This window comes from Aotus nancymaae, unplaced genomic scaffold (genome assembly GCF_030222135.1).
Source record: "Aotus nancymaae isolate 86718 unplaced genomic scaffold, 86718_ANA_hifiasm-v0.15.2.pri h1tg000051l, whole genome shotgun sequence".
NCBI classification, from domain to species: Eukaryota; Metazoa; Chordata; class Mammalia; order Primates; family Aotidae; genus Aotus; species Aotus nancymaae.
In genome coordinates, this window is record NW_026988465.1 from 22,508,774 (window position 1) to 22,533,236 (window position 24,463).

At 39.2% G+C, this 24,463-nt stretch overlaps 1 protein-coding gene across 2 annotated transcripts in view; it reads left to right on the forward strand.

Moving 5' to 3' along the window:
* Positions 1-24,463, forward strand: part of SLC17A4 (solute carrier family 17 member 4) — a 27,221-nt gene continuing 2,758 nt past the window's right edge. Inside the window, exons 1-11 of one of the 2 annotated variants that reach the window (XM_012458537.3) lie at positions 1-94; positions 7,670-7,796; positions 14,964-15,172; positions 16,032-16,265; positions 16,354-16,441; positions 16,906-16,992; positions 19,237-19,355; positions 19,472-19,633; positions 22,508-22,640; positions 22,719-22,866; positions 23,789-23,879. In XM_012458537.3, the coding sequence (XP_012313960.2) occupies positions 7,706-7,796; positions 14,964-15,172; positions 16,032-16,265; positions 16,354-16,441; positions 16,906-16,992; positions 19,237-19,355; positions 19,472-19,633; positions 22,508-22,640; positions 22,719-22,866; positions 23,789-23,879 (1,362 nt within the window). In that variant the 5' untranslated portion in view covers positions 1-94; positions 7,670-7,705. The remainder of the gene's footprint in view (positions 95-7,669; positions 7,797-14,963; positions 15,173-16,031; positions 16,266-16,353; positions 16,442-16,905; positions 16,993-19,236; positions 19,356-19,471; positions 19,634-22,507; positions 22,641-22,718; positions 22,867-23,788; positions 23,880-24,463) is intronic. The other variant, XM_012458538.3, reaches the window with a different exon arrangement.

A 24,463-nucleotide genomic window follows, 5' to 3' on the forward strand; every position in this document is an offset into this window, starting at 1 on the left:
GGGTAATCATTTATCTCCTGGAATTAGACAACTGTGAAGAGCTGAGAGAAATTTATTTGAAAAGAACGAGGATCCTGCATTCTTCCTCCCTCAGGTTAGTTGACTTTCAAACTTTTACCCTTAATATTCTGCTTTTGAGACGATGGGAATGGGTCATTTTCCCTTAGAGAGCAGCTTAATTTGCTGTTTTGGGGCAGAGATTGTGGGAGTGGAGAAGAGAATGCCTGTGTCTTGAAATAATTCTGGTAAGTGAGAAAGGATGTTGCCTTAAAAGTCCAGGAACTACAGGGAATAAACTCAAGAGAATAAAATTTACTAAAAGTATAGCTGAACAGAAACAGATGGACAGACACACAGACTCATAGACAGACAGATACACACACAAACACACACACACAGAGAGAGAGAGAGAGAGTGAGCGTGAGAGAAAGAGAGAGAGAGATAAACTAAATGATCTATTTGGACTGTTTTTGTGAAATACATTAATTTTTTTAAACATTGATCAAATCTACAATGAGACAATAAGTGCCAATGCTGAATTCTCACAGAGGAAGATTTTCATCAGGCCTAAAAAATTAATCAAAAACAAACTGTTCTGGTTTGGTTCCAATGAATTTATGGGAAAGCAAAATAAATGAAATTTCATATGGCTTTGGGAAATAGTTAATGATGAAGAGTTTAGGGCAGAGGACTTTATTTGTGAGCTGTAATTAAGAGCCATGGGCTGTTTCTCGTAAGGAGGAAAAATATTCAGTGCTGAGACCACATACGATGACACTTGAGACATTAATAGCTCTGCACAGCACCTTAAGGAAAAGTCTCATTCTACAGTAAACTGATGATACCAGAATCCAAAAAGAACAGACACAAGCAGTCTTGGTAAGAAAAAACTGATGAGAAACTGTTATAAGAATGGCTGGCCCAACTTCTTTGCTGGTTTTTCCTCATTTACCTGGTTTCAAAATAAATAGATAAGGCTGATGACTTCCAGGTTTTTATTTTTACCAAGGCACTTCTATTCTTAGCAATAGACCCACAGGCACAAAACCTACCTGGCAATCTTCCCTTCTGGGTCTAACAGGAGTCTCAACCCCATCTGTCCAAAATAAAGTTCTTGCTTTTCCTCTGAAACTTGCCTTCCCTGCTCATTTCCCCAACTTCTTTGAGTGCAACACCATTCACTTATTTGCTCAAGCCATGAGTCTAGAAGTCTCTGACGATTCTCCCCTTTCTCTCCTCTCCATATCCACCTCATTAGCAAGTCTTAGTGGCTTATCTCCAAAACAGGTCCTGAATGTGGTCTTTTTCACCACAGCCAGCCTAGCCCATCCATCATCAACACTTATACAGGTGAAGAAACAGCTTCTTGTTGAGTCTCTTAGTTCTCAATATTGTCCTTTATAGCCCATGTGCCACATAGTGACCACAGTAAATCCAGTCTCCTTATCAGGCCTCTGGCCCCTGGCCACTCCTTTGATCTCATCTCCTACCATCCACCTCCTCGTTCACTCTGCACTGCCATGTTGGACCTTCTGCTTCAAAAAATGTGACAAACTTGCTGGTTCCTTTGCCTAAAAATGTTCTTGCCCAGCACTGCCTCCTTCTCAGTGTTCCCATTTCAGCTCAAATATAACCATTTCACACAACCACACGAGGTGAAGTGGTTAGGCTCGGCAGAGTGCTTGCCCTCCTCTCCTGATGCTAGTGACCTAGTTGCTGTCAATGCTACTCTTTTGTTTTCTTCATACCATGTGGCATTCCTACTTCTTTCTTTTCCTATGTGCCCCTCCTGGGATGTAACTTTCTTGCAGGCGTACTGTCTGTGCCTGCGTCCCTTGCCCCACAACAGCGCTGTCCTCCCTTCACCCTCAGCTGTCTGTTCCCACTGCTCTCAATTAATGACAGCAAAACCATCATCGCCTGTTACTGAAAAAACTGGCAATTGATTTTGGATTATAATAAGTACAAGGAGAGGACAATTTAATGAGAACTAAGTCCTTCAGTAATGCAAGAGAAGGAGCTATGAAAGCACAACACTGCATTCACTGATTCAATACTGAATCAGTGAATGAACTGTTGGCCAGTGAACTCTTAGGCATTGAAATGCTAGAAGAGTATGGGTATAGCCTGTGGGAAAACATATTACCCTGAAAACTATGTCTTTAGTTCTTATGACTGATATTATTTTTTCAATTCAACTAATTGCCCTGAGGTGTGAACAGAAATGATAAGCAAATTATTTTTCCAGTAGACTATTCAGTCCCCTCATTTTACCAAGTTTATTTTCAGAGTTACCAAAATCATTCCATTTGCCAATGAGTATTTGTTTGGATTTCAGTTTAATTTTGAGTGAGTTTTCAAATTCCAGTGCAGACCAGAGGGCTCCATGATCTAAGATCTGTGGTTTTGAACGACATCATTGAGGCATCTTCTCTGTCAGTTGCTCACTTACCAACTTTAGTGGTGACATTATGTAACATTTCCACTTATCTTTAAACACAATAGCACCAAGGGATCAGCTCTGTTTTCTTTTATATTAATAGGAATAGTACTTCACAGACAGCAAGTGGAAAATGATTTCATTTCACTAGCACCTACTGCTTATCCCTTTATTATCTTATCCCTTTACATCTGCTTGGTGCTGTAACTTCTCTGATCATTTTCAGATAGTAACAGGTTTATTGCTTATTTGTCGCCTCCAAATAATCTCATTTTGTAATTAATAGGTCCAGTCCAGTGAAAACCAGAACATGCTAAACTTGATCTAAAAGCAAACTGTCTCCCCTTGCCCCTGCACCACTGCTCCAACCTGGGTCTGGGAAGGGAAGGGCTCATTTGGTTGGCATCTTGTTCCCTTTCTTTGTGAGCTCCTCCTCTCACCTCTCTTGCTAGCTGTGACTTCTGATCTTTCCAGGGTTGGTGGGTAGGGACTTAGAAATAAGAGGCAAGGAGTGTCTATCTTAGCTGGAACTCTTGTGACCTGGCTTTGGTGGTCTCTGGGTTGGATGGATGTTCATTGCTGAATCCTTTATTGTACCCCACTGGGAACATCCACCAGTCCTTCCATGTCATGGATGATTTGTGTTCACTAACTCAGCAGTTAGGGTTCCTTTCTCAGGTGTTGGGCATCAGGCAGTCTGCCCCTGCTTTTGGGGTCATGTGGCCTCTCCAGGCAGTTCTCATTTTAAGAGATTGTAAACTGGATTTCACCTGAATCATCCATATCTGGTTCACAAGGGGCCTGCTGGTCTCCACCTGTGCATCTTCACCCATGCTGCTATGGGAGGTATGACAGCCTACAGTGTGATGTAGATGTTTGCTGTGCTCTGCAGCCTCAGACCAAGAGTCAACGCCTCATGCCCTTAGATTCTGAGGCATGTGTCACTCACCTTTACACACCCACACTCACATACACATAGGGGACATGTGTCAAGTTCCCTGAATGACCGCCTTGCAGGCAGCTCCTATCATTTGACTTGAAGTGACAGGACAGTGCCCTCCTCCTTTCTTTCCTGGAGTGAGGGTGATACCTGATGGAGAATATCAGCAACTGTCTCTAAAGAAATTCTCACCTTCTTTATCTCAGCCTATTTATGTCCCTGAACTTTATGTTTAACTACAGTAATAATTCAAATTACATTATTGTTGTAACACATTTAAACACTAAAGACAAAGTTCAAGAGCATGGCCGTTCCTGCCCTTCCCATTCCTTTGCGCAGATAGTTTCTATTTCTTCCTGGTTTCATCTAGGAGGGTTTCATATTTCTAGGAATATATTTTCCATCTCCTCTAGGTTTTCTAGTTTATGCACATAAAGGTGTTTATAGTCTTGAATGATCTTTTGTATTCCTGTGGTATCAGTTATAAAATCTCCTGTTTTGTTTCTAATTGAGCTTATTTGGACCTTCCCTTTTTTTTCCTTGGTTAATCTCACTGATGGTCTGTCAGTTTTATTTATCTTTTCAAAGAACTAGCTTTTTGTTTCATTTATCTTTGTTTGTTTCAATTTCCACTTAGTTCTGCTGTGATCTTAGTTATTTCTTCTGCTGGGTTTGGATTTGGTTTGTTCTTGTTTTTCTAGTTCCTTGAGGTGTGAACTGAGATTGTCTATTTGTGTTCTTTCAGACTTTTTCATGTAGGCATTTGATAGCATGAACTTTGCTCTGAGCACCACTTTTGTTCTATCCCAAAGATTTTAATAGGTTATGTCACTGTTGTCGTTCAGTTCAAAGAATTTTTAAATTTTCATCTTGATTTCACTGTTGAGCCGATAATCATACAGGAGCAGGTTATTTAATTTCCATGTATTTGCACAGCTTTAAGAGTTCCTTTTGGGATTGATTTCCAGTTTTATTCTTCTGTGCTGAGGTAGTACTTGATATAATTTCGATTGCCTTAAATTTGTTGAGATTTGTTTTGTGGCCTTTCATATGGTTTGTCTTGGAGAATGTTCTACGTGCTGATAAATAGAGTGTATATTCTGCAGTTGTTGGGTAGATTGTTCTGTAATTATCTGTTAAGTCCATTTGTTTTAGGGTATAGTTTAAGTCCATTGTTTCTTTGTTGACTTTCTGTCTTGATGACCTGTCTAGTGCTATCAGTGAAGTCCCCCATTATTATTGTGTTGCTGTCTATCTCATTTCTTAGGTCTAGTAGTAATTGTTTTATAAATTTAAGAGCTCCAGTGTTAGGTGCATATATTAGAATTGTGATATTTTCCTGTTGGACTAGTCCTTTTGTCATTATATAATATCTCTCTTCATCTTTTTCAACTGCTGTTGCTTTTAAGTTTGTTTTGTCTGATATAAGAATAGCTGCTCCTGCTTGCTTTTGGTGTCCATTTGCATGGAATATCTTTTCCCACCTCTTTACCTTAAGTTTATGTGAATCCTTATGTGTTAGGTGAATCTCTTGAAGACTATAGATACTTGGTTGTTTACCTGCCTTTTAAATCTTTATATACTTTTATATACGTATCCAATTCTTTGATGACTGTATAGTGTTACAGAAAATATCTGTATTTAGCTACGCGAATATTAAATAACCATTAGTTAGCTCCTGACTTTTTGCTTTCACAAATATTGCTTTAAGGAGTGTCCTGAAACATACTATTCTGTGTGGCTGTGCCCATTAGTCTCTGGTACACACCATGAAGCAGCAATACCAAGTGGAAGGGTGCAGGTTGCCTCCCTCAAACAATAGCTGATTTCCCCACATTTTTGCCTAAGCTTGGTGATAACAGTCTTTTAAAATGTTGATGAAAACTGATAGGTAAGAAATAATAGGATCCTGTTTTTTTTTTCTTTTTCTTTTTTGAGATGGCGTCTCACTCTGTCACTAGTCTGGAGTGCAATGGAGTGATCTTGATTCACTGCAACCTCTGACTCCCGGATTCAAGCGATTCTCCTGCCTCAGCCTGCCGAGTAGCTGGGATTACAGGCACATGCCACCACTCCCAGCTAATTTTTGTATTTTTAGTAAAGACCAGGTTTCACCATGTTGACCAGGATGGTCTCGATCTCCTGACCTCATGATCCGCCCACCTCAGTCTCCCAAAGTGTTGGGATTACAGGAGTGAGCCACAGTGCCTGGCTGGATTCTTTGAATATCTATGTTCTTGATAGTGAAGCGAAGCACATTTCCCCATGTTTGTTCTTCATCTATACTCATATATTGTTCCAATAGTTTCCTACTTTTTACCAATTTACTGTATTTTTTAAAATTAGCTTGAAGAAGTTGTAAAAATGCTACTCCATATTTGACAATGCTGTAATTAATTTCTCCTCTTCTATCAGGGATCTTTTATTATAAATAAGTTTTGTTCTTTTTGTGTTCTGTAGTATCCTTAAATATGTTTAGGTGTAGCTTTTATTTCATTTCTCTAGCTTGAGACTCATTGTGATTCCTGAATCTGAGAAATCTTGTGGTTTCATCTATTCTGAAAAATTCCTATTTGTTATTTCCTAAAGTATTCCTTTTTTTCAATTCTCTTAATTTTCTTCTCCTAGAAATTCTATTCAATTCAACATCTATTGGACCTTTTCACTCAATTTTCCAGGTTCTTTTTTTTTTTTTTTTTTTTTTTTGAGACAGAGTTTCGCTTTTGTTACACAGGTTGGAGTGCAATGGCGTGATCTCGGCTCACCGCAACCTCCACCTCCTGGGTTCAGGCAATTCTCCTGCCTCGGCCTCCTGAGTAGCTGGGACTACAGGCACACGCCACCATGCCCAGCTAATTTTTTGTATTTTTAGTAGAGATGGGATTTCACCATGTTGACCAGGATGGTCTCGATCTCTTGACCTCATGATCCACCCGCCTTGGCCTCCCAAAGTGCTGGGATTACAGGCGTGAGCCACCGCGCCTGGCCAATTTTCCAGGTTCTTAACTTTGCTGTCATCCCTCATCTTCTCACTGAGCTTTATTCTGTATAATTTACATAGCTCTTTACCTTTCATTTTACTAATTCTTTCATTAGCTATGTCTAGTCACTTAGTTTCAAATTTTAATGCCTAAATTGTTTTTTGTATTTCAGGTAGTCTCTTTCTTAAATCTGCCTGTTCTTTTTGGTATCTTTTTATGTTTTAGAGTCCATATTTTATTTCTTCAATTATTTAAAGCATATTTAGATAATGTCTTTGTCAGTTTATTCTATTTTTGGAAGTTCTCAGCAGTTTAATTTTGCCGTGCATTGAGTCTAAAAACTTTTTTGGATGGATCACTTCCTTGAGTGTTTATAATTTTTTATTTTGAGCTCATAATATATAGAGCTTCATCTCCAGTAATTCTGTGTTATCTGTTTTGAGCAAATCAGACTGGGCTTGATTCTTTGCCCAGTTTTTTAGCTGGGGATGAGTTCTCAGACAATGAAGACAATATGAATTCCAAACCTCAATTCTCCATAACCTGGTTATGAACTTTCACAATTTTCAGAGGAGCCTCTTTATTTTCAAACCACAACTCAGGACAAAGAGGTTTGTCACTGTCTTACTGTTTAAATGGGAAGAGCCTCTTTAACCAAGTTTTGAACCCCTTTGAGGCATCCGACTCTACATTAGGATCTCCCTTACAGTTGCCTTACTGGCATAGGCCTAAGCCTTCATCCTTCATCCCCACAGGGCCTTAGATCTCAGGCCCCCACATCACTGAAATTGATGCTTCTGTGCCCCAATCTCATGGTCACTGGAGTTAGTGCAGACATCTAACTCAATAGAGACATCTCTTATTGTCTTTGCAGCTATGTAAAAGGATGTTTGCTATATTTTAGGTAATATATATAGGTGTTTATAATAGTTTTCTGGGCAATTTAATGCACTGGAATCTTCTAAATGAAATTTCAAATAAAGTTGTCAAGTTTTCATGTTCATTTGATACTAGTATCAATTTAGAGACATGGGAACACAGAACTAGAAAGGATCTTACAATTTATCAAGGCAATCCAGGCCACATTCCTCACTTGTGAGATACAGATACTAAGAACCAGGGTAAACTGTGACCTTTCCAAGGCCAGCCAATTGGTTAGTGATAGAGCTAGGATGATAAATTAGTTTTAATGAATCCTCATGTAGAACTTTTCTTACAGAGCAACATTTGCTCCTAATTCTTAGAAAGAACTGGGGCAGTATCATATAAAATTCTCTCTGTATTTGCTTTTGCATTCTTTTATTTCAGTGAGTAACTGCCAGTCCCTGGGAAGAGAGAACCAAAATGTCTACTGAAGGAGATAGCAAGGCTACAGTGAGGGACATTTCCAATGATGGCAATTTAAACATGGCTCAAGAGGTGTGCTCCAGGAAAGGTAAACCATGCACAGTAATCTGGTAGTAAATAAAACTAGGATCTGTGGCACCTTGACTTGTCTTTTGTTGATACACATCATTTTCTTGCTGTCACCAATTGCCAAGAATTCTATATAGCTATAAATTGTTACTGATAATTATTTCATTTCTCACAGGAAACTTTGAAGGTATATAAGACAGGCAGGTATCATGACATTATTTAGAGATGAAGGAAGAAAATCAGAGCAGATTCTAAATAGGAAATAGAAACATCAACCTTGGCTTGTCTGATTCTAAGTCCAATGCATGTCCCATTAGATCTCTTTGCTCTGTTAAATCCAGACCTGCTCCGACCCCAGAATGGGCTTTTCCTTTCTACTATGTCATGGAAGTCACCTTTCTTCCTTCCTCTTATCTATATTATAACATTATGCTTTTTATCACATGCATTAAAGGGAACTGTAGAACATCTTACTTTACCCTAAATGCTTAATGACTTATAACTATGTTATTCATTAATTCTTTTAAGGATATAGTCATTTCATAAGATAATGCCTTTAAAAAGAAAATCACTAACCACTATCGAATGCTTTGTAAGACTCAACATTTTAGCCAGTTTTCTGTTAAGAATTAGGTATGTCTTCAAGAAAAGAGATTTCTCCTGATCTCACCCATCACAGAAGAAATCAGGAAATGTGAATGTTAGTACTCATCCTACAACTAGCTACCATTTGACCCAGAATGAATACTATTCTAGTAGTCTTGGCCGAAGGTCTCATTTGTTTCTAAGAATTTCAGAGTCTACTAGACTATACCATTGGCCAAATTATTTTATCCTATCATTCTGTCTCTCTCTCAAAATCAGTAATATGAAGAACTTATGGGTAAAATTTTACTAAGGTGCAGTATAGCATACTGGATAAAAGTGCAGGTCAGAAATCAGAATGCTTGAGTTTGCCATCCTGATTCTGCCATTTATGAGCTCATTACTACCACTCACATGATGTCCCTTCCTCAGTCCACCTTTTGGCAGTCATTTGGAAAGTTCATTTATAATTTGTCTAACATGGAACTCCTGTGGTCTTTCTGGTTCCTTCTATGGTCTCCTAAAACATCTGGCCCACCATGCCACCCAGTTTTCTGGTGACCACTCGGGAGCTATAGCTATATCGGACAACACCTTTGTAACTCACTTTACCCCAGCCTGTTGTTTCAAACAGCATCATGCTACTAACATTCATCCTTGTTTGGCAGTCTCAGCCTACCTAATAAGGCAGAACCCCAGCTACTCCTTCAAGCCTTACCTAGTTATTTTGTTGTGTATCCAAGTATTTCTCACAAATGCTTAGGAATAAACCTTGCTGATTGCTTCATCAGTTGGTGTCCAACATCACTTTTCCTCTCATCTCCTTCTCTGGCTCATACTCACTAGGCATGGCTGGATCTTCTGTATCAGACTCCCAGGGCACTGCTGGGGCTTTCTCTGGGTACCAGTCCCCAAAGGCTACTGATGTCTTTGCTGTGTTTCTAAGATACTCAGAGAGCTGAATCCAGGTATTCCATGGGATGTGGATAAATGCCCCCTCCCACATTATCTGGTCACCTGGTTACACAAAGGAACTGCTCCAATAACCCAGAAACCTTGAGTGAAAAAAGCTGGGCCTTCAGGTTCTGCCTGAAGATTAGTAGTTTATCTCTATCAGGCTCAGTTAGGGATTTCTGGGGCTGGGCGGAAGACAGACATCACTTTGACCTTCTGATCCCCTTTTCCCCTAGAGGTCCACAAGCTTCTGTATCAGTCTGGGCTATATCACAAAATCAGAAGCAAATTTGGTATTTCTGAGAAGAAAGAAGATTAATATAGGGGACTAGAAGATTCCACAGATGTTGGAAGGTTAGGGAAGCAAAAGTCAGGTTGGTTAACTTTCAGAAAATCCAGGACATGACACTGCCAATGGTCTGAGCCATGTGCATCGCAAGGTGGGTGATTTTCAGGATGCCCCAAAGTCACAGGCAGAAATCCCATGTCTAACATGACTGATCCTTGCTTACCCACCTGCAGCTGCCTCTGGAGCATAGTGGTTTCTCATTGAGTTCAGCCTGCCACATTGTGCCAGAATGCCCTCATTTGTGGAATCTGAACGGAATCTGTTTGCATGGTAGTCTGAGGACTGTAGCTTCCAGATATTTGTCCCTTTGTTACTGTGAAGGCCACAGAAGGGTGGGAAAGGCACTGAGAACAATATCAGGAACAGTATCCTTTCTCCATATCAAAAGCCTGCAGGGAAGATATATTGCCCACCTCCACGGGGAAGAATGCTATCTGAAGGCCAATTTACAATAGCACCCCTTGCTGAAAGCCATGGAAATGACTAAAACAAGTACAACACTTTGAGAAAGTACCTCCATCTAGGTTGAAACCAAGGAATTGTTCCTACCAATGACACACTACAAACTCCAAGTCTCGCAGACAGATTTAATACAATTTGGAAGAAATTGAGAGAGGAGCCAAGAGCTGATAAAACTCCCATCCTAGAGGCATGGGGCAGTGTTAGAGGAATAACAAAGAGGATGCTGTGGAGCTTCAGCCTGTGCTCCCCAGCTTGGAGTGGCAGTGTCCAGAAGCTGGGCAGACCATAGGCACCATGAGCCCCTCAAGGGTCTGCAGTGCTGGAATGTGCTGGATGAATCGTGCATGGGCCCACATCCTGTGGTTTTCCCTTCGCACTTCACTGGCCTTTCTGATCTGCAATTTAGCATCAGAGGGCCAGTGCTACAAAGCAGAGGAAAATATGAGTGATTGGAGAAATCAATTTGGAAATTTGGAATGGTTTCTCTCAAATTCTGCAATGTTATTGCAGAATTAAAATGGTACAGTAGTTAGCTTCCCTTGAATTGTGAGGGAATTTCCTACCTCCTCCTCCCCACCACCTGCTGCCACCAGCCCACCCACATACACTACCGCATCATAGCTGGGCCTCAAATCAGCATAGGTGACCCTGTGCAGGGGTTTTAAAATGTGAGAACAAAGTCACACACAACTGGCCTTTATAGTTCAAGGCTGTAGGGGTGACTACAAGGGACTTACTTAAATATGTTTGCACAAAGGAAAGAATAAGGTAAGGCATGTGTTAAATAAAAGAGAAATTGACAGACACACTTATGAAAGATAATAGTTCATTATAATAGCTGTCACATGAGTGCATGCCCTACATCAGGCACTGTTCTAAGCAGTCTGTATGTATTAATTCATTGACTTCTCACAACAATCCTTCAGGGAAGGTACTACTGGCATCATCTCCATTTTATAGGAGCCTGCACCCAGGCTCAGAGTCATAAAAAGGTAGCAGCTAGATTCAAACCAGCTATTGTTACCCATTACATCACACTGCTGTGCCTATGTTATTATGGGGAAATTGAGGAATATTTCATCTTCAATTTCTTAAAGTTTTCAATAATGACTATGATAACAATAATTAAGCATACAGTGTAGGAAGTAAATCAACAGAAGAATATGGAAGAAGTCCCTACTAGAGATGAGAAACAAAACTAAGGAGGAAAAAAATGTCACTGCGGAATTAAAATGGAATTAGCGGCAGCAAGGAGAAGACAGATTTGAAAAAGAAAAGAAAACAAAGATTATGTAAGAATAAATAAAAACTAGTTAATTAAACATCCAATTCACTGAGCCTACAACTTCAAGGAAACTATGTAGGAAAATGAAATAGACAACATAAATGTAGAAAATAATGTGAACTCAAATCATGAAAAAATTGGATTAAAAAATGTATCTGAGAGCTGGTTCTTTGATTAAAAGATATGCCACTCATGGTAATAAAACAAACAATCCACTACTCAGATTAATCAGGCAGAGAGATTAAATAAAAGTAATTATCAGAAAATAGGAGACAGAAGCCTTGAAAATGTATGATACTAATTATATGAAAAGTACCTAAGTAAATGATTTTCTAGGAATTATAATTTATAATGATAAAAACTTCAATTATGTAATCATTATTTATTAAAATTTAACATTTTAAATATAATTTAATTATAATTTTCTAGAAATTATGACTTCTAGGAATCATACATTTTATTTTTATAATTTATAAATTTGAATAAAGAAAACATTATACATGTCAAAAAACACAAATGAAGAAAATTGTCAAAAAGTTATTCCTTTTAAAACAAACACAGAAACAAACAAATATATTCTGGTAGTTTCACTAGAAAAATTATACAAGAGTTTTAAGGAGCAGAAAATGCCTATTTATCCTGTACAAAAGAATTCCAAATAATTTATATAGCACCCCACCTTCTGAAGATGGAGCTGAGTTCCTTAATCCTTAAGTGTGACTGGTGCGTGTGACTTCCTCCAGAGTACATTTGTACATATTAATTCATAGAAAAAATTAAAAAGAGAAAAAGAAAAAAGAGTAATTTTATAGTGGAGCAACCTGGAAAACACTACCTGAAGCCAGAGGACCAAGATCAACTCAACAGTAAGAAGTCTTGTTGACAGTGTGTGGCCTTAATATGATGTGATAAGCACGGCAGTTTACTTCCATGGCCTTCCTCTAAAAAACACATAACCTCAGTCTAATCATGAGAAAAATATCAGACAAATTGCAATTAAGGGACACTCCACAAAATACCTGACTGGTATGCTTCAAAACTGTCAAGGTCTTTAGACATTTTAGAATACAAGGTATTTAGAATACATTTTAAAAACAAGTTAAGTCTGAAAAGTGTCATACCCAAGAAGATTCCAAGGAGATGTGACAACTAAACGTAATGTGGTTCTCTCTATGGGATTCTGGAACAGAAGAAAGGACGTTGGGTAAAAACTAAGAAATGTGAATAAACTGTGGACTTTAGTTGTTAATAATGTATCAGTGTAGACTTATTCATTGCAACAAATGCACCATAAGATGTTAATTACGGAGGAAATTTTGTGTGAGATATAGAGGAACTCCATAATTCTATACATCTAAAACTGTTCTAAAATTAAAAATCTATTAAGAAAAAATGGCTATGTACCTAAAACATTTCAGATCATAGATTGACGTGGAAGCTTATAAATTTTTTTTTTTTTGAGACAGAGTCTCACTCTGTCTCCCAGGCTGGAGTGCAGTGGCGTGATCTTGGCCTCCCCAGTGGCAGCTACTGGGGAGGCTGAGGCAGGAGAATCAGTGGTGGGCAGAAGTTGCAGAGGTGGGGATTACAGGTGCCTGCCACCGCGTTAGACTAATTTTTGTATTTTTAGTAAAGATGGGGTTTCACCTTCTTGGCCAAGCTGGTCTTGAACTCCTGACCTGGTGAAATACCTGCCTCAGCCTCCTAAAGTGCTGGGATTGCAGGTGTGAGCCACCACGCCCAGCCATAACTTTTTTTTTAAAAAAGCTAGAATAGCAAAAAAAAACACACACACACATATCTATAAACAACATATTAAGATCAACTATATATACTAAATAAAATTCTAGCTAAAACATTAGCAAAATACATCACATTTTAAAATTTTTAAACAGCCTATTAAGAATAAGAAGAGATCATCCCAATAGTACAAAGATAGTAGGCTATTACAACTATAATGAACTTACATAAACTTATTCAATTGTTATCACAGTGCCTTGAGGTAGACTCTATTATGAATCTCATTTTTCAGGCAAAATTTGGAGACACAGAGAGCTCAGTACCTTGCCCAGAGCACACAGCTATAAGTAGAACACACAAGCTGGAATTGGAATGCAGGTGTCTGATTCCAGGATTAAAACACATTTTATAAAACTTATGTATTCCCATAAAAATATTTAAAAGTAGGAACAGAATAGTTTAACATAATTAAAGTACATGTCGCACCAACAACTAGAGGCATACCTAATGGTGTAATGTTTTGAAGCATTCTCAGTAAATGCAAATATAGCTGAGGTGTCCATTCTTACCATTTCTATTTAGTCCATTTTTTGAAAATGCCACTGAATTAAATTACCCAGGAAAATGAAATACGTGTTACAAATAGTAAACATAATCAACTATATTTTCCCATTATTTACATATGATTTGTCTTTATTTCTTTATTGAATCAAAACCCAATTGGGGAAAAACTGATGAAAATGATGGAGAAAAAAATTCAGTTACACAACGATAAAAAGTACTTTACAAAATTTGTGAAGGCCTTAACTATAAAATTCCACTTTGGACAGATTAAAAGACCAATACTCATACATGGGTAGGCTAGAAGACAGTACTATAAATGTGGCAGTCGTTCTTAATTTAATCTGTCATATCAATATGACTGATCAAAATTCCATTGTAGATTTTTGTGGATGGTGCATTGGCCGGCTTGGGGGTGGGAAAAGAAATGCTCTCAAAGTTGAACAAAAGGTGAGATCTGTCAATTTCTGGAACTTAGCAAGAGCACTACTACACAAAAGGAAACCATGCTCTCCATTCCAAGACCATTTGCTCCCTTTCAGGAGCCAGAAAAATGACATCTTCATAGCTTGTGATCATACATTGCCTCTGGGATTTTTCTACAGGGAGAGTGGATGAACTCTTCTGTTTCAAACTACTGTATTTGGACTCAACCACAGTAATATCCCCAGAGTTCCTATGGAACACTAGCAAATTTTGTGTAAGCATAGAATAGCTATTTACTTCCATTAAGTATTAAATTGAAGTATTAAGATGAAGTTTAAATGCTTCTATGAGCTAACCATCACCTATCTTGCAAGCTTCATCTCTCTCCAGTCTCAGAGTAATCTTCCATGTTTCCCGGTTATAAATGGCACTTCCAGCTTTCCCAGCTGCCCAAGCAGGGAACTTGGGAGTCATTTCCAGCAATTTCCTCTCTCTCACTGCCCATATCCAATCAGTCACTGCTCCCAGCCAATTTTTTCTCTAAATCAATTTCTTCCCATTCCCATTCTAATCTTCTCACCCCAGAGTCCTGCTTGAAAAGCTCTTGATTAATGCTTGTTCTGACCAACTCCCCACATTCTTCAAGTCTCTGTTTGAGGACTGCTTCTGAGGGAGCCACCTCCCCCATTACCTTCCAGGGGGACAGATGTCCACTACACACCTACAGAGGAATGTCTGGTCTCCCTATATTTCTGCATTCCAGACTTAGGAAGAGTGGGAGAAAAGCATTCTGATTGTGACTTTGCATGCCCTTCTCCTCTCAGGCTTTTGTTCAATCCGACATGGACTGGCCTTCATCTTGCAGCTGTGTAATTTTTCAATATGCACCCAACAAATGAATTTGAGCATTGCCATCCCGGCTATGGTGAACAACACAGCAGCCGCTCCCAGCAAGCCCAATGCTTCCGCAGAATGGCCCTCCACTGACTCCCAGGACTACTGGAATGAAACGCTAAAACAATTTAAAGCAATGGTAAGTTTAATGAGACTCTGGACTCTTTCTTTGACTCAAATAATTTGACTTAAAGAGTTATCTTATAAAAGAGTGAGATTCATTTATCCACTAAGATCTACTGAACATGTACCATGTGTCAGGAATGGCACAAGTAGATAAGTATCAGGCCAAGCATGGTGGCTCACACTTGTAATCCTAGCACTTTGGGAGGCCAAGACATCTTTACTAAAAATATGACAATCAGTCAGGCATGATGGTAGGCACCTGTAATCCCAGCTACTCTGGAGGCTGAGGCAGGAGAATTGCTTAAACTGTGGAGGTGGAAATTGCAGTGAGCAGAGATCGTGCCATTGCACTCCAGCCTGTGCGACAGAGCGAGACTCTGTTTTAAAAAAGAAAAGAAAAGAAAAAAAAATAAAGACTATAGTAAGTGTCCAAGGGGATTGCATCCCTACTTAGTGTCTATGAGTGTAACCAGAGACTAAGATATGATAAAGGAAACATTTTACCATTTAATGGACATAAATTCTTCCCCTACAATGATGAAAATCACTACAAAATATGTTTTACAGATTTGTCTGCTTTCTCTTCCTTCCACATATTTTATTACCTTGCTTATGATGTATTTTTCTTTAAGCCTTTGTTTCTTTACAGGCTCTCTTATGTTTTTATTTTTTGGTTAATTGTGTCAGGGTGAGCAGAAAGAGTATGTTGGGCATATATTTAGGGGTTTTAAATATGTGATACTGGTATATTGGAGGAACTGGAGAGATGTAAAAGGAAAAAAATGCCAATTATTTTTTGCCTCTCAAGTCCAGAAAATAAAAACTGTCAATTCTTCAGCTAAAGACAAACAGTAACTCTCTTTGTCATCTAGGCCCCTGCATATGAGTGGAGTCCTGAAATCCAGGGAATCATCCTCAGCTCCCTCAACTATGGCTCATTCTTGGCTCCAATCCCCAGTGGCTATGTGGCTGGAATATTTGGAGCAAAGTATGTGGTTGGTGCTGGCTTGTTTATTTCTTCAGTCCTGACCCTCTTCATTCCACTGGCAGCTAATGCCGGAGTGGCCTTGCTCATTGTCCTCCGGATTGTACAAGGCATAGCCCAGGTACCAAGATATTTTCCAGGTATAAGTGGAATATAGGTTCCAGAATGACATCAGATCTCCAAGAATGGAATTTCCGCCCCTTCCCCAGGTTATGGTATTAACTGGTCAGTATTCAATTTGGGTCAAATGGGCTCCCCCACTGGAAAGGAGTCAACTCACCACCATTGCTGGATCAGGTAACTGATACCCTAATCCCCACCTTATATACACTGTCCAAGAGAACTCTGCAAAGTCCTCTCAACAGAACCAAGATCTTATCTATCAATCACTCTATCTTCCTAGTCCTTGCTTTAAAGCACTACCCCATGCTGCTTTTCTTGATCATAACTGAATGACCTGAATGCTTACTATGCACCAAATATTCTTGTGTTTTGCACATATTTTCATCTTATCCTTAAAACAATTTTATAAGTCAGCTATATATAATTACTTCCATTTCACACATAAGAAATTTCAGATAAAAATAGACTAATAACTTATCCAACAGCACATAGTTACCAAGTGAAGGAGCAGGATTTGAACCTAGATAGTGTGGCTTGAAGCTCATACCTTCAATCACTGTGCAACTTGGCACTGAAGAAAACACATAGAGCCCCAAGATGGGTCCTCTCACCAGAATACCCTTGCCTCCTCTGTTCAGGGTCAATGCTGGGGTCCTTTATTGTTCTACTTGTTGGTGGTCTCCTCTCCCAGACCATAGGATGGCCTTACGTCTTCTATATCTTTGGTGAGTGTGCTTTCCAAATATCATTTTTATGACAGAGAATTCTGTGATGCAATTTATCTATGGTTAACTAAATCCTAATAGATATGGATATTGGTATAGCTAAAGCTGGTAGTGTTCAGAGCCAACTATGTTTAACATTTATGTTTCAGCAGCCTGAGTTTATAGTTAGAATAATCTTATGACATTAGAGGCATCATAACATTCCTTACCACTTGTAAATTTAACCTAAAGGACCTCAGAGTAAACAATTTCATAAGATGTTGAAAATGTTATCTTAGGGTGAGCGCAGTGGCTCACGCCTATAAACCCAGCACTTTGGGAAGCTGAGGTGGGTGGATCACATGAGATCAGGAGTTTGAGACCAGCTTGGCCAACATGGTGAAACCCCATCTTTACTAGAAATACAAAAATTAGCTGGGCGTGATGGTGTACGCCTGTAATCCCAGCTACTCAGGAGGCTGAGGTGGGAGAATCGCTGGAACCCAGGAGGCAGAGGTTGCAGTGGGCTGAGATCACATCACTGCACTCCAGGAAAAAAAAAAGAAAAGAAAATGTTATCTTAGTCGTACTGCATTTTAGTCATGCTTTTTAATTTAATATATTCTTTTACATTTCTCCAGTTACTATTATGGCAAAAAACACAATTACTTTTGAACCAACCTAATATAATAGCCAGAAAATTGTGTGACTGTGACTTAATCATAGGTAAAATACTAATTAGAGTAGAGAATCAACCAGTGGAGCCTATAGGACAGGGCAGATGATGTGAGGTTCAGGAGTGGACATAATATACAGACAGACACTGCAGAAAGGTTCCAAAGACACATGGGAAGTTCCAGAGGCAGTATTTTACTACATTACAGTTTTACTTTCATGGAGCTGTGGTTGGAATCCACCTAGCTGCTGTCAGCTAAAGTTTGTTTAATTTTTGAAACATTCTCCAAAATCCCACCCCTAAATTGTTTATGGTAATTCCTTCTAGTCCCACTAGTGTGTTCATTAGAGGACAGGCATCTTTGATCAAGGGTTTCTGTAACATCATGTCAATATATTCACCAAAAAACATATGTAATGATTCCTTACCACAGCACACCAACCTTCAAAGTTTCTATTATGAAAATTTTGGAAGGGCAGGTTACAAAAATTATTCAAACAATGAGAAAATCTTATTGTGCTTATGGTTTCAAGAAACAGTAAGGAACATATACACATAGAAACCCATTTCATATTTGTTGAATAAATATTAACAAACATCCTCCAACCACAATGGGCAACATTATAATTTTCATATCTATCCCTCCCCACTTGATTAATTTCCTTGATGGCAAAATTGTGTCTTTGTCATTTTATATTCTCAAAATTTAGCAAAATGCCTGGTGTATGGTGGCTGCTGTATGATGTTTGTGAAGGAATTTGTAAATGACATGCTAGCCAAATAAAGAGAGCTCATAAGATTTCTTAAGATTCTAAAAAGGGAATCTGAAGATGGGCCATATTTCCCCTCAATACTGATAATGTTAAATTCTCAACTCTGTAATAATATATGTATTAGAAAAAATGTCTTTGCTGAGGATTAATTTCATTTCATGTCTAGTAATTGGGTAATCAATTTCACATAATAATGTACTGCTGCTCACTCTTACGTGATTTGAGGAAGATAAGAGATAGATACGGAAAGGTTTAGTGATGAAAGGAACTCTGCAAAGCATGACTAGCAGGAGGGATGCTGACTGGTACATGAACAGTAAGGGCATTTTCAAGCATGTGGGACAAACACGCTACTAACTTGTAACAGTATGCTATAGCTTTAATAATAGTGCATTTCAAAACCTCCCAAAATTCAGTGGCTTAAAGCAATAATCATTTATTCTTGTGGTTCTTTGTGGGACAGCTGGCCAGCTCCACTCTCTGTGTCTGTCATCTGCCTTGGACAATGGAGGGGCTTGAGCATGGTCTTCCAGTAGTATTGGGCAAGACCCAAGAGGACAGATTTTAAAAAACATGCTTTTTAATGCTTAGGCTTGAAACTCCTCCATGCCATTGGCAAAAGCAAGTTGTATGGCTGAGACCAAAGTCGAGTGGTGGGGAAGTACGCTCCCCCATGATAGGGCCATGCAAGGGATAGCTGGCAGAAAGAGTGTAGTACTGAGGCCAGTCATTCTGTCAACCACAGGATTCATCTAAGTGACAAACTGAAAGAAGAACTTCAATCAAGCCAGTGCTAACTGGATCCTCTTTTCCTAGGAGGAATTGGCTGTGCCTGTTGTCTTCTTTGGTTTCCTCTCATTTATGATGATCCTGTGAATCATCCCTTTATCAGTGCTGGTGAGAAGAGATACATCGTGTGTTCATTGGCTCAGCAGGTACATTGAGGAATTCCTCTGACATTTCTCTGTGTCCTAGATGTCTCAGAGATGAAGAGTGCAGTAGAGAGAGCTGTCTTCTGATGGAGGGGACATTGATGTGTGCTTTCTTCCAGGATTGTTCACCAGGCTGGTCTCTTCCCATTAGGGCTATGATCAAATCCTTACCACTCTGGGCCATTTTAGTCTCTTATTTCTGTGAATACTGGCTTTTTTATACCATTATGGCATACACACCGACGTACATCAGCTCGGTACTTCAAGCAAACCTCAGAGATGTAAGTATAGAGAAAGCTCATTCTGATCTTCTGTTTGCTTAAATCCTTAAATAAATAGAGCTCATATATAATCCAGTCTCTCCCATGGTCACAAAATCAGGGGATTAGGACCAGGACCTCCACAGAGGAAATGCAATCTAGTTAATTTGGATTCTGATTGATCTTAATATGGTTTACTACTTACTACAGCAGGATGATACATATGGTTCTAGGTCAGCTTGATATTCATATACTAACATATTTTAAGGGCCCTGTGCAGAAATTGTATACTCAATTCAATCAAAATTTGCAAACAAGACGCTCTGCTGGCAGCATAAATAATAAAGATTAACAAAACAAAATTTTGCCTTTGAGAAAATTGTGACAGAGAAACATAAACAACATATGCTGAAAATAAGACATTAATAGCACATAAAGTCCCAAATAAGACTTAAAAAAAATTTGTGGAATAATGTTTCAAAAAATCATTTTTATTCAGGTATAACATATAGAAAGAAAAGTGCATATATGTGTACAGCTCTCTGAATTTTCACAAAATAAGCAGATGTTCTGATTGGCTGATGGGAGCCTTTCAATTTCTGCTAGATGGATGTCTTAAAAGTGGCTAAGAGTATATCAGATTTCACAACCTGTTAGTGACAGTTAACAAAGCCATTGTTACTCTTTTATTCTCACTCTGTACTCAGGAAGAAGCCTTCTCATATTGATTGGGTTCCTCTGGTGAAAACATGCTAACTAGCCAACAGAGAGCTGACTTTCTTAGCAGTAGTCAGCATCTGCATGCAAGCAGGCTGCAGGCACTGAGATTAGAAAGCCCCAGGATGGAGTGGCTCTGGGTCTTTTCAAAGAGGAGGAGGGCCAGCAGCAGGCAATTAAACCAGAACCTTAATCCAGGGCATCAGAGGACCAGATAAGCAAGATGCCAGTGCTGGGCGATAGACTTTCTGAGGCTGGTTGTTGGGAATGATTTGTCTCTGGTGTAAGGCTGGGTGGGCTTGACCCTCAGAGGTCAACGATGAGGAAGAGGAAGATGGGAGAATGAATGGAAAAGACAAGTTGTGACCAGAAAGCAGAGCTTCCCAGGCTAGGAAGTCAAGAGACCTGGATTCTCATTAGAGTATTTTCTCACTAAGTCATATGACCTGGATAGCCTTGGCTTACTCATCTGCAAAATGAACTACTTGAACCAGGTGAGAGCTAAATCCTTTCCATTGTTTGGATTATATACAACAGAGGAGTCTCTTTTTCATTGCATTTTATTTTATAGAATCTTAATTTAGAAGTTTAATTGATAACAACAAGGTTCAACATTTTAAAAACTATATTAAAAAATAGAGTGGGCTGGGCACAGTGGCTCATGTCTGTAATCCCAGTACTTTGGGAGGCCAAGGCAGGTGGATCATCGGAGGTCAGGTGTTTGAGACCAGCCTGGCCAACATGATGGAAGCCCCGTCTCTACTAAAAATTTACAAAAATTAGCTGGGCATGGTGGCGAGTGCCTGTAGTTCCAGCTCTCTGGAGGCTCGGGTATGAGAACTGCTTGAGCTGGGGAGGCAGAGGTTGCAGTGAGCTGAGATAGTGCCATTGCACTCCAGCCTCGGCAACAAGAGTGAAACTCCGTCTGAAAAAAAAAAAAGAGTGAAAAATCTTTCTTTCCTTACTTTTCCTAATCTGTCCTTTTCTCCCAGCCCATTCCAGTGATAACTCTGTAAATTTCTTTTTTCTTTTTCTTTTTCCTTTTGAAATAGTGTCTTGCTCTGTTGCCCAGGCTGGAGTGCAGTGGTGCAATCCTGGGTCACTAAAGCTTCAACTTCCTAGGCTCAAGCAATCCTCTGATCTCAGTCTCCTGAGTAGCTGGGACCACAGGTGTGTACCACCATGCCTGGCTAAACTATTAATTTTTTTGTGGAGATGAGGTCTTGCTATATTACCCAGGCTGGTCTCAAACTCCTGAGCTAGAGTGATCCTCTCACCTCAACATCCCAAAGTGCTGTGATTACAGGTGTGAGCCACCATGCCTGGCCTAATTTCTTATATATTCTTTCCTTGTTTCTTTCCTTATGAGAATGCAAGCGTACATGAATGTATATTCTTATTTTCCCAACTTTTAAAAATACAAAACAGTATACTCTGTAATATGCCGCTATGTTATATACTAGGTTTTTGCCACTTAATATGTCATGGGAATCTTTTCATATCAGTACATGAGAACCTTGCTGAGCAATATTTGGATTGTTTTTCATCTTTGAGCAATGCTGCAGTGAAAACCTTGTTCATTTGTCATACATTTGTGCAACTCTCTGTGGAGAAAATTTCTGCATATAAGATTATTGAGTCAAAGGGTAAATGCACTATAAACTTTTATATTTGTTGTCAAATTGCCCTCAATAAAGCACCAGTAATATTTGTGAGAACCTGATCATCCACAGTGTTAGCACAGAGCATGCAAACAAAAAGTGTGGGATGAAAAATATCTCACCATAGTTTTATTTTGTATTTCTTTCATTATGAGTAAGGTTGGAAAACTTTTAACATGTTTAGAAGCCACTTATTTTTCTTTTTTCTGTAAATTGTCTGTTGTTATTCTTTGCCTATTTTTCTACTAGGTTTGGGTCTTTTAAATATTTATTTCTTTCCATGTGATTTTTATATATAAGGAGAGCATTAGTTCTTTTTTTTTTTTTTTTTTGCAAGCTGAGCTATAAACATATATATACTAAAACTATATTGGCTCATTCCAGTAACATGGTATTTGTATTAAAAGTGATGCATGTGTAAAGAAAAGCCCCAAATGTGGACAATCTGTCCAAGGCTGTCTTTGTCATGGTGGGGGTGGTAAGGGCACATGCACCTGACCTAGTCTCTGGTCCTCAGAGTGGGATCCTGTCTGCCTTGCCGTTTGTTGTTGGATGTATCTGCATTATCCTTGGAGGTCTATTGGCAGACTTTCTTCTCTCCAGAAAAATCCTCAGACTCATCACCATCAGGAAACTCTTCACTGCCATTGGTAAGGGTGAGGCTGGACACGGGTGAACATGGGAAGCTCAGAGTAGCCTCTAATTTTACTTTGTTTATCCTACCCCAGGGGTTCTCTTTCCATCTGTGATCCTCGTGTCTCTGCCCTGGGTCAGATCCAGCCACAGCGTGACCATGACCTTCTTGGTGCTGTCTTCTGCCATCAGCAGCTTCTGTGACTCAGGAGCCCTTGTCAACTTCTTGGATATTGCTCCTCGGTAGGGACCTCTTTTGCCTCATCCTCTCGGAAACTCAGTTCAAGTCTATCAGCCCTAAACCTGCTCTGATGCATAAGTAAAATGTGGCAGGTACAACAGGTTGCAGGAAGTGTCAGCACCAGCTCTACACCCTACATCTAAATAATCCCTGGAAGGGATGCAAAGCTGGTCAACCATTGTGAACTTAGTTTTTCCAGGTCTGAACAAGAGGAGTCAGTGGCCATGCTCACAGTCAACTGAGGGAGACTCACACACATCTCTCTGTTGAGGATTGCAGCAGTTGCCCAGGGTGGGATCACTGAAATAATTCTTGAGATTCCATAGCGTATGCTCATGAAAATCTTCTTTAATAAAGACAAAGGACACAGGATTGCAGGAGAAAGATCTGTCTCTGATACAGCAAAAACAGAGTTGACTGAGACTTCCAAACATAGCTCCCAGGGTCCTGTTCCAGTCAACAGGACATCCTTCATCTTCAGATAATGAACCACCAAGAAATGTCGTCTCAGGGGAGCCAACATCTCATCCGATGAGAGGTCTTTTATACCCACGGAAGGTATAAAAGTTACAAGATCAGACTCAACAGTAGAAGCCAAAACAACAACAACAACAAAAACCTTACAAGTCAGGTGCAGACCATCCATGTGATCATCTTGCATAAACAATGTTGACAAGTTCATAGAGGTTACCCCCTTGGGAGTACCAATCCCTAGCACAGGATTATACTAATAATTAATCAGTACATTTCATTCCGGTTTCACCAAGGCTTACACAATTCCAGCCATCCCCAGAGATAAGTACAGAGTTGCAAGAGACCAGCTGAGATTAACCCTTTGTTTGCACAGGAATGTTTCCCTCCCTCTCTAAGACTTTCAAACATAGGTATACTTGGGTATAGTAGAGTACCATCTCTCTCTCTCAGGTACACTGGCTTTCTCAAAGGACTGTTGCAAGTCTTTGCACACATAGCTGGAGCCATCTCTCCCACTGTTGCTGGATTTTTCATCAATCAGGTGAGGTCAAATGTTCTGATGAATATTCATAAGAGAAACCTATAGAAGCATGATGTTTTCACATTTGCCCAGCCTTCTATCCTAGAAGATGCATTTAAAGTAGTCAAAATAAACCAACTTACATGATGACTTAAGTATTTCCTAAGAATCTTTTTGGTATAAACTTTACATGAAAGAAGAAGTATATGGCATTCTTCTTTTCTGCCATATACTTCATTTACTGGTGAAAAGCACTTACTGCCATGTACCATTCACTTACTGGTAAGAAACCACATGGAAGTTAAAGGATGACTTTCCTGTGGTTTTGCACCAGTAAGTCAGAAAAATGAATAATAACAAAGAGAGAATATTCTTTATGAAATCAAATCCCTTATCTTTTTTGAAGCTTCGATTCCCCTCTAGGCACTAACTAACACACTGTAGGGAAATGGTTGCTTAAAATGCAAAAATCTCAAACTGATCTTGTTTCTCCTGTCATTTATTGACTCATTCACTCAATAAATATTTGACGTTAGTATGTGCCATGCACTATTTAAGTGAATAAAACACAATTCCTTCCCTTGTGAAACCTATATTGTAGAAAA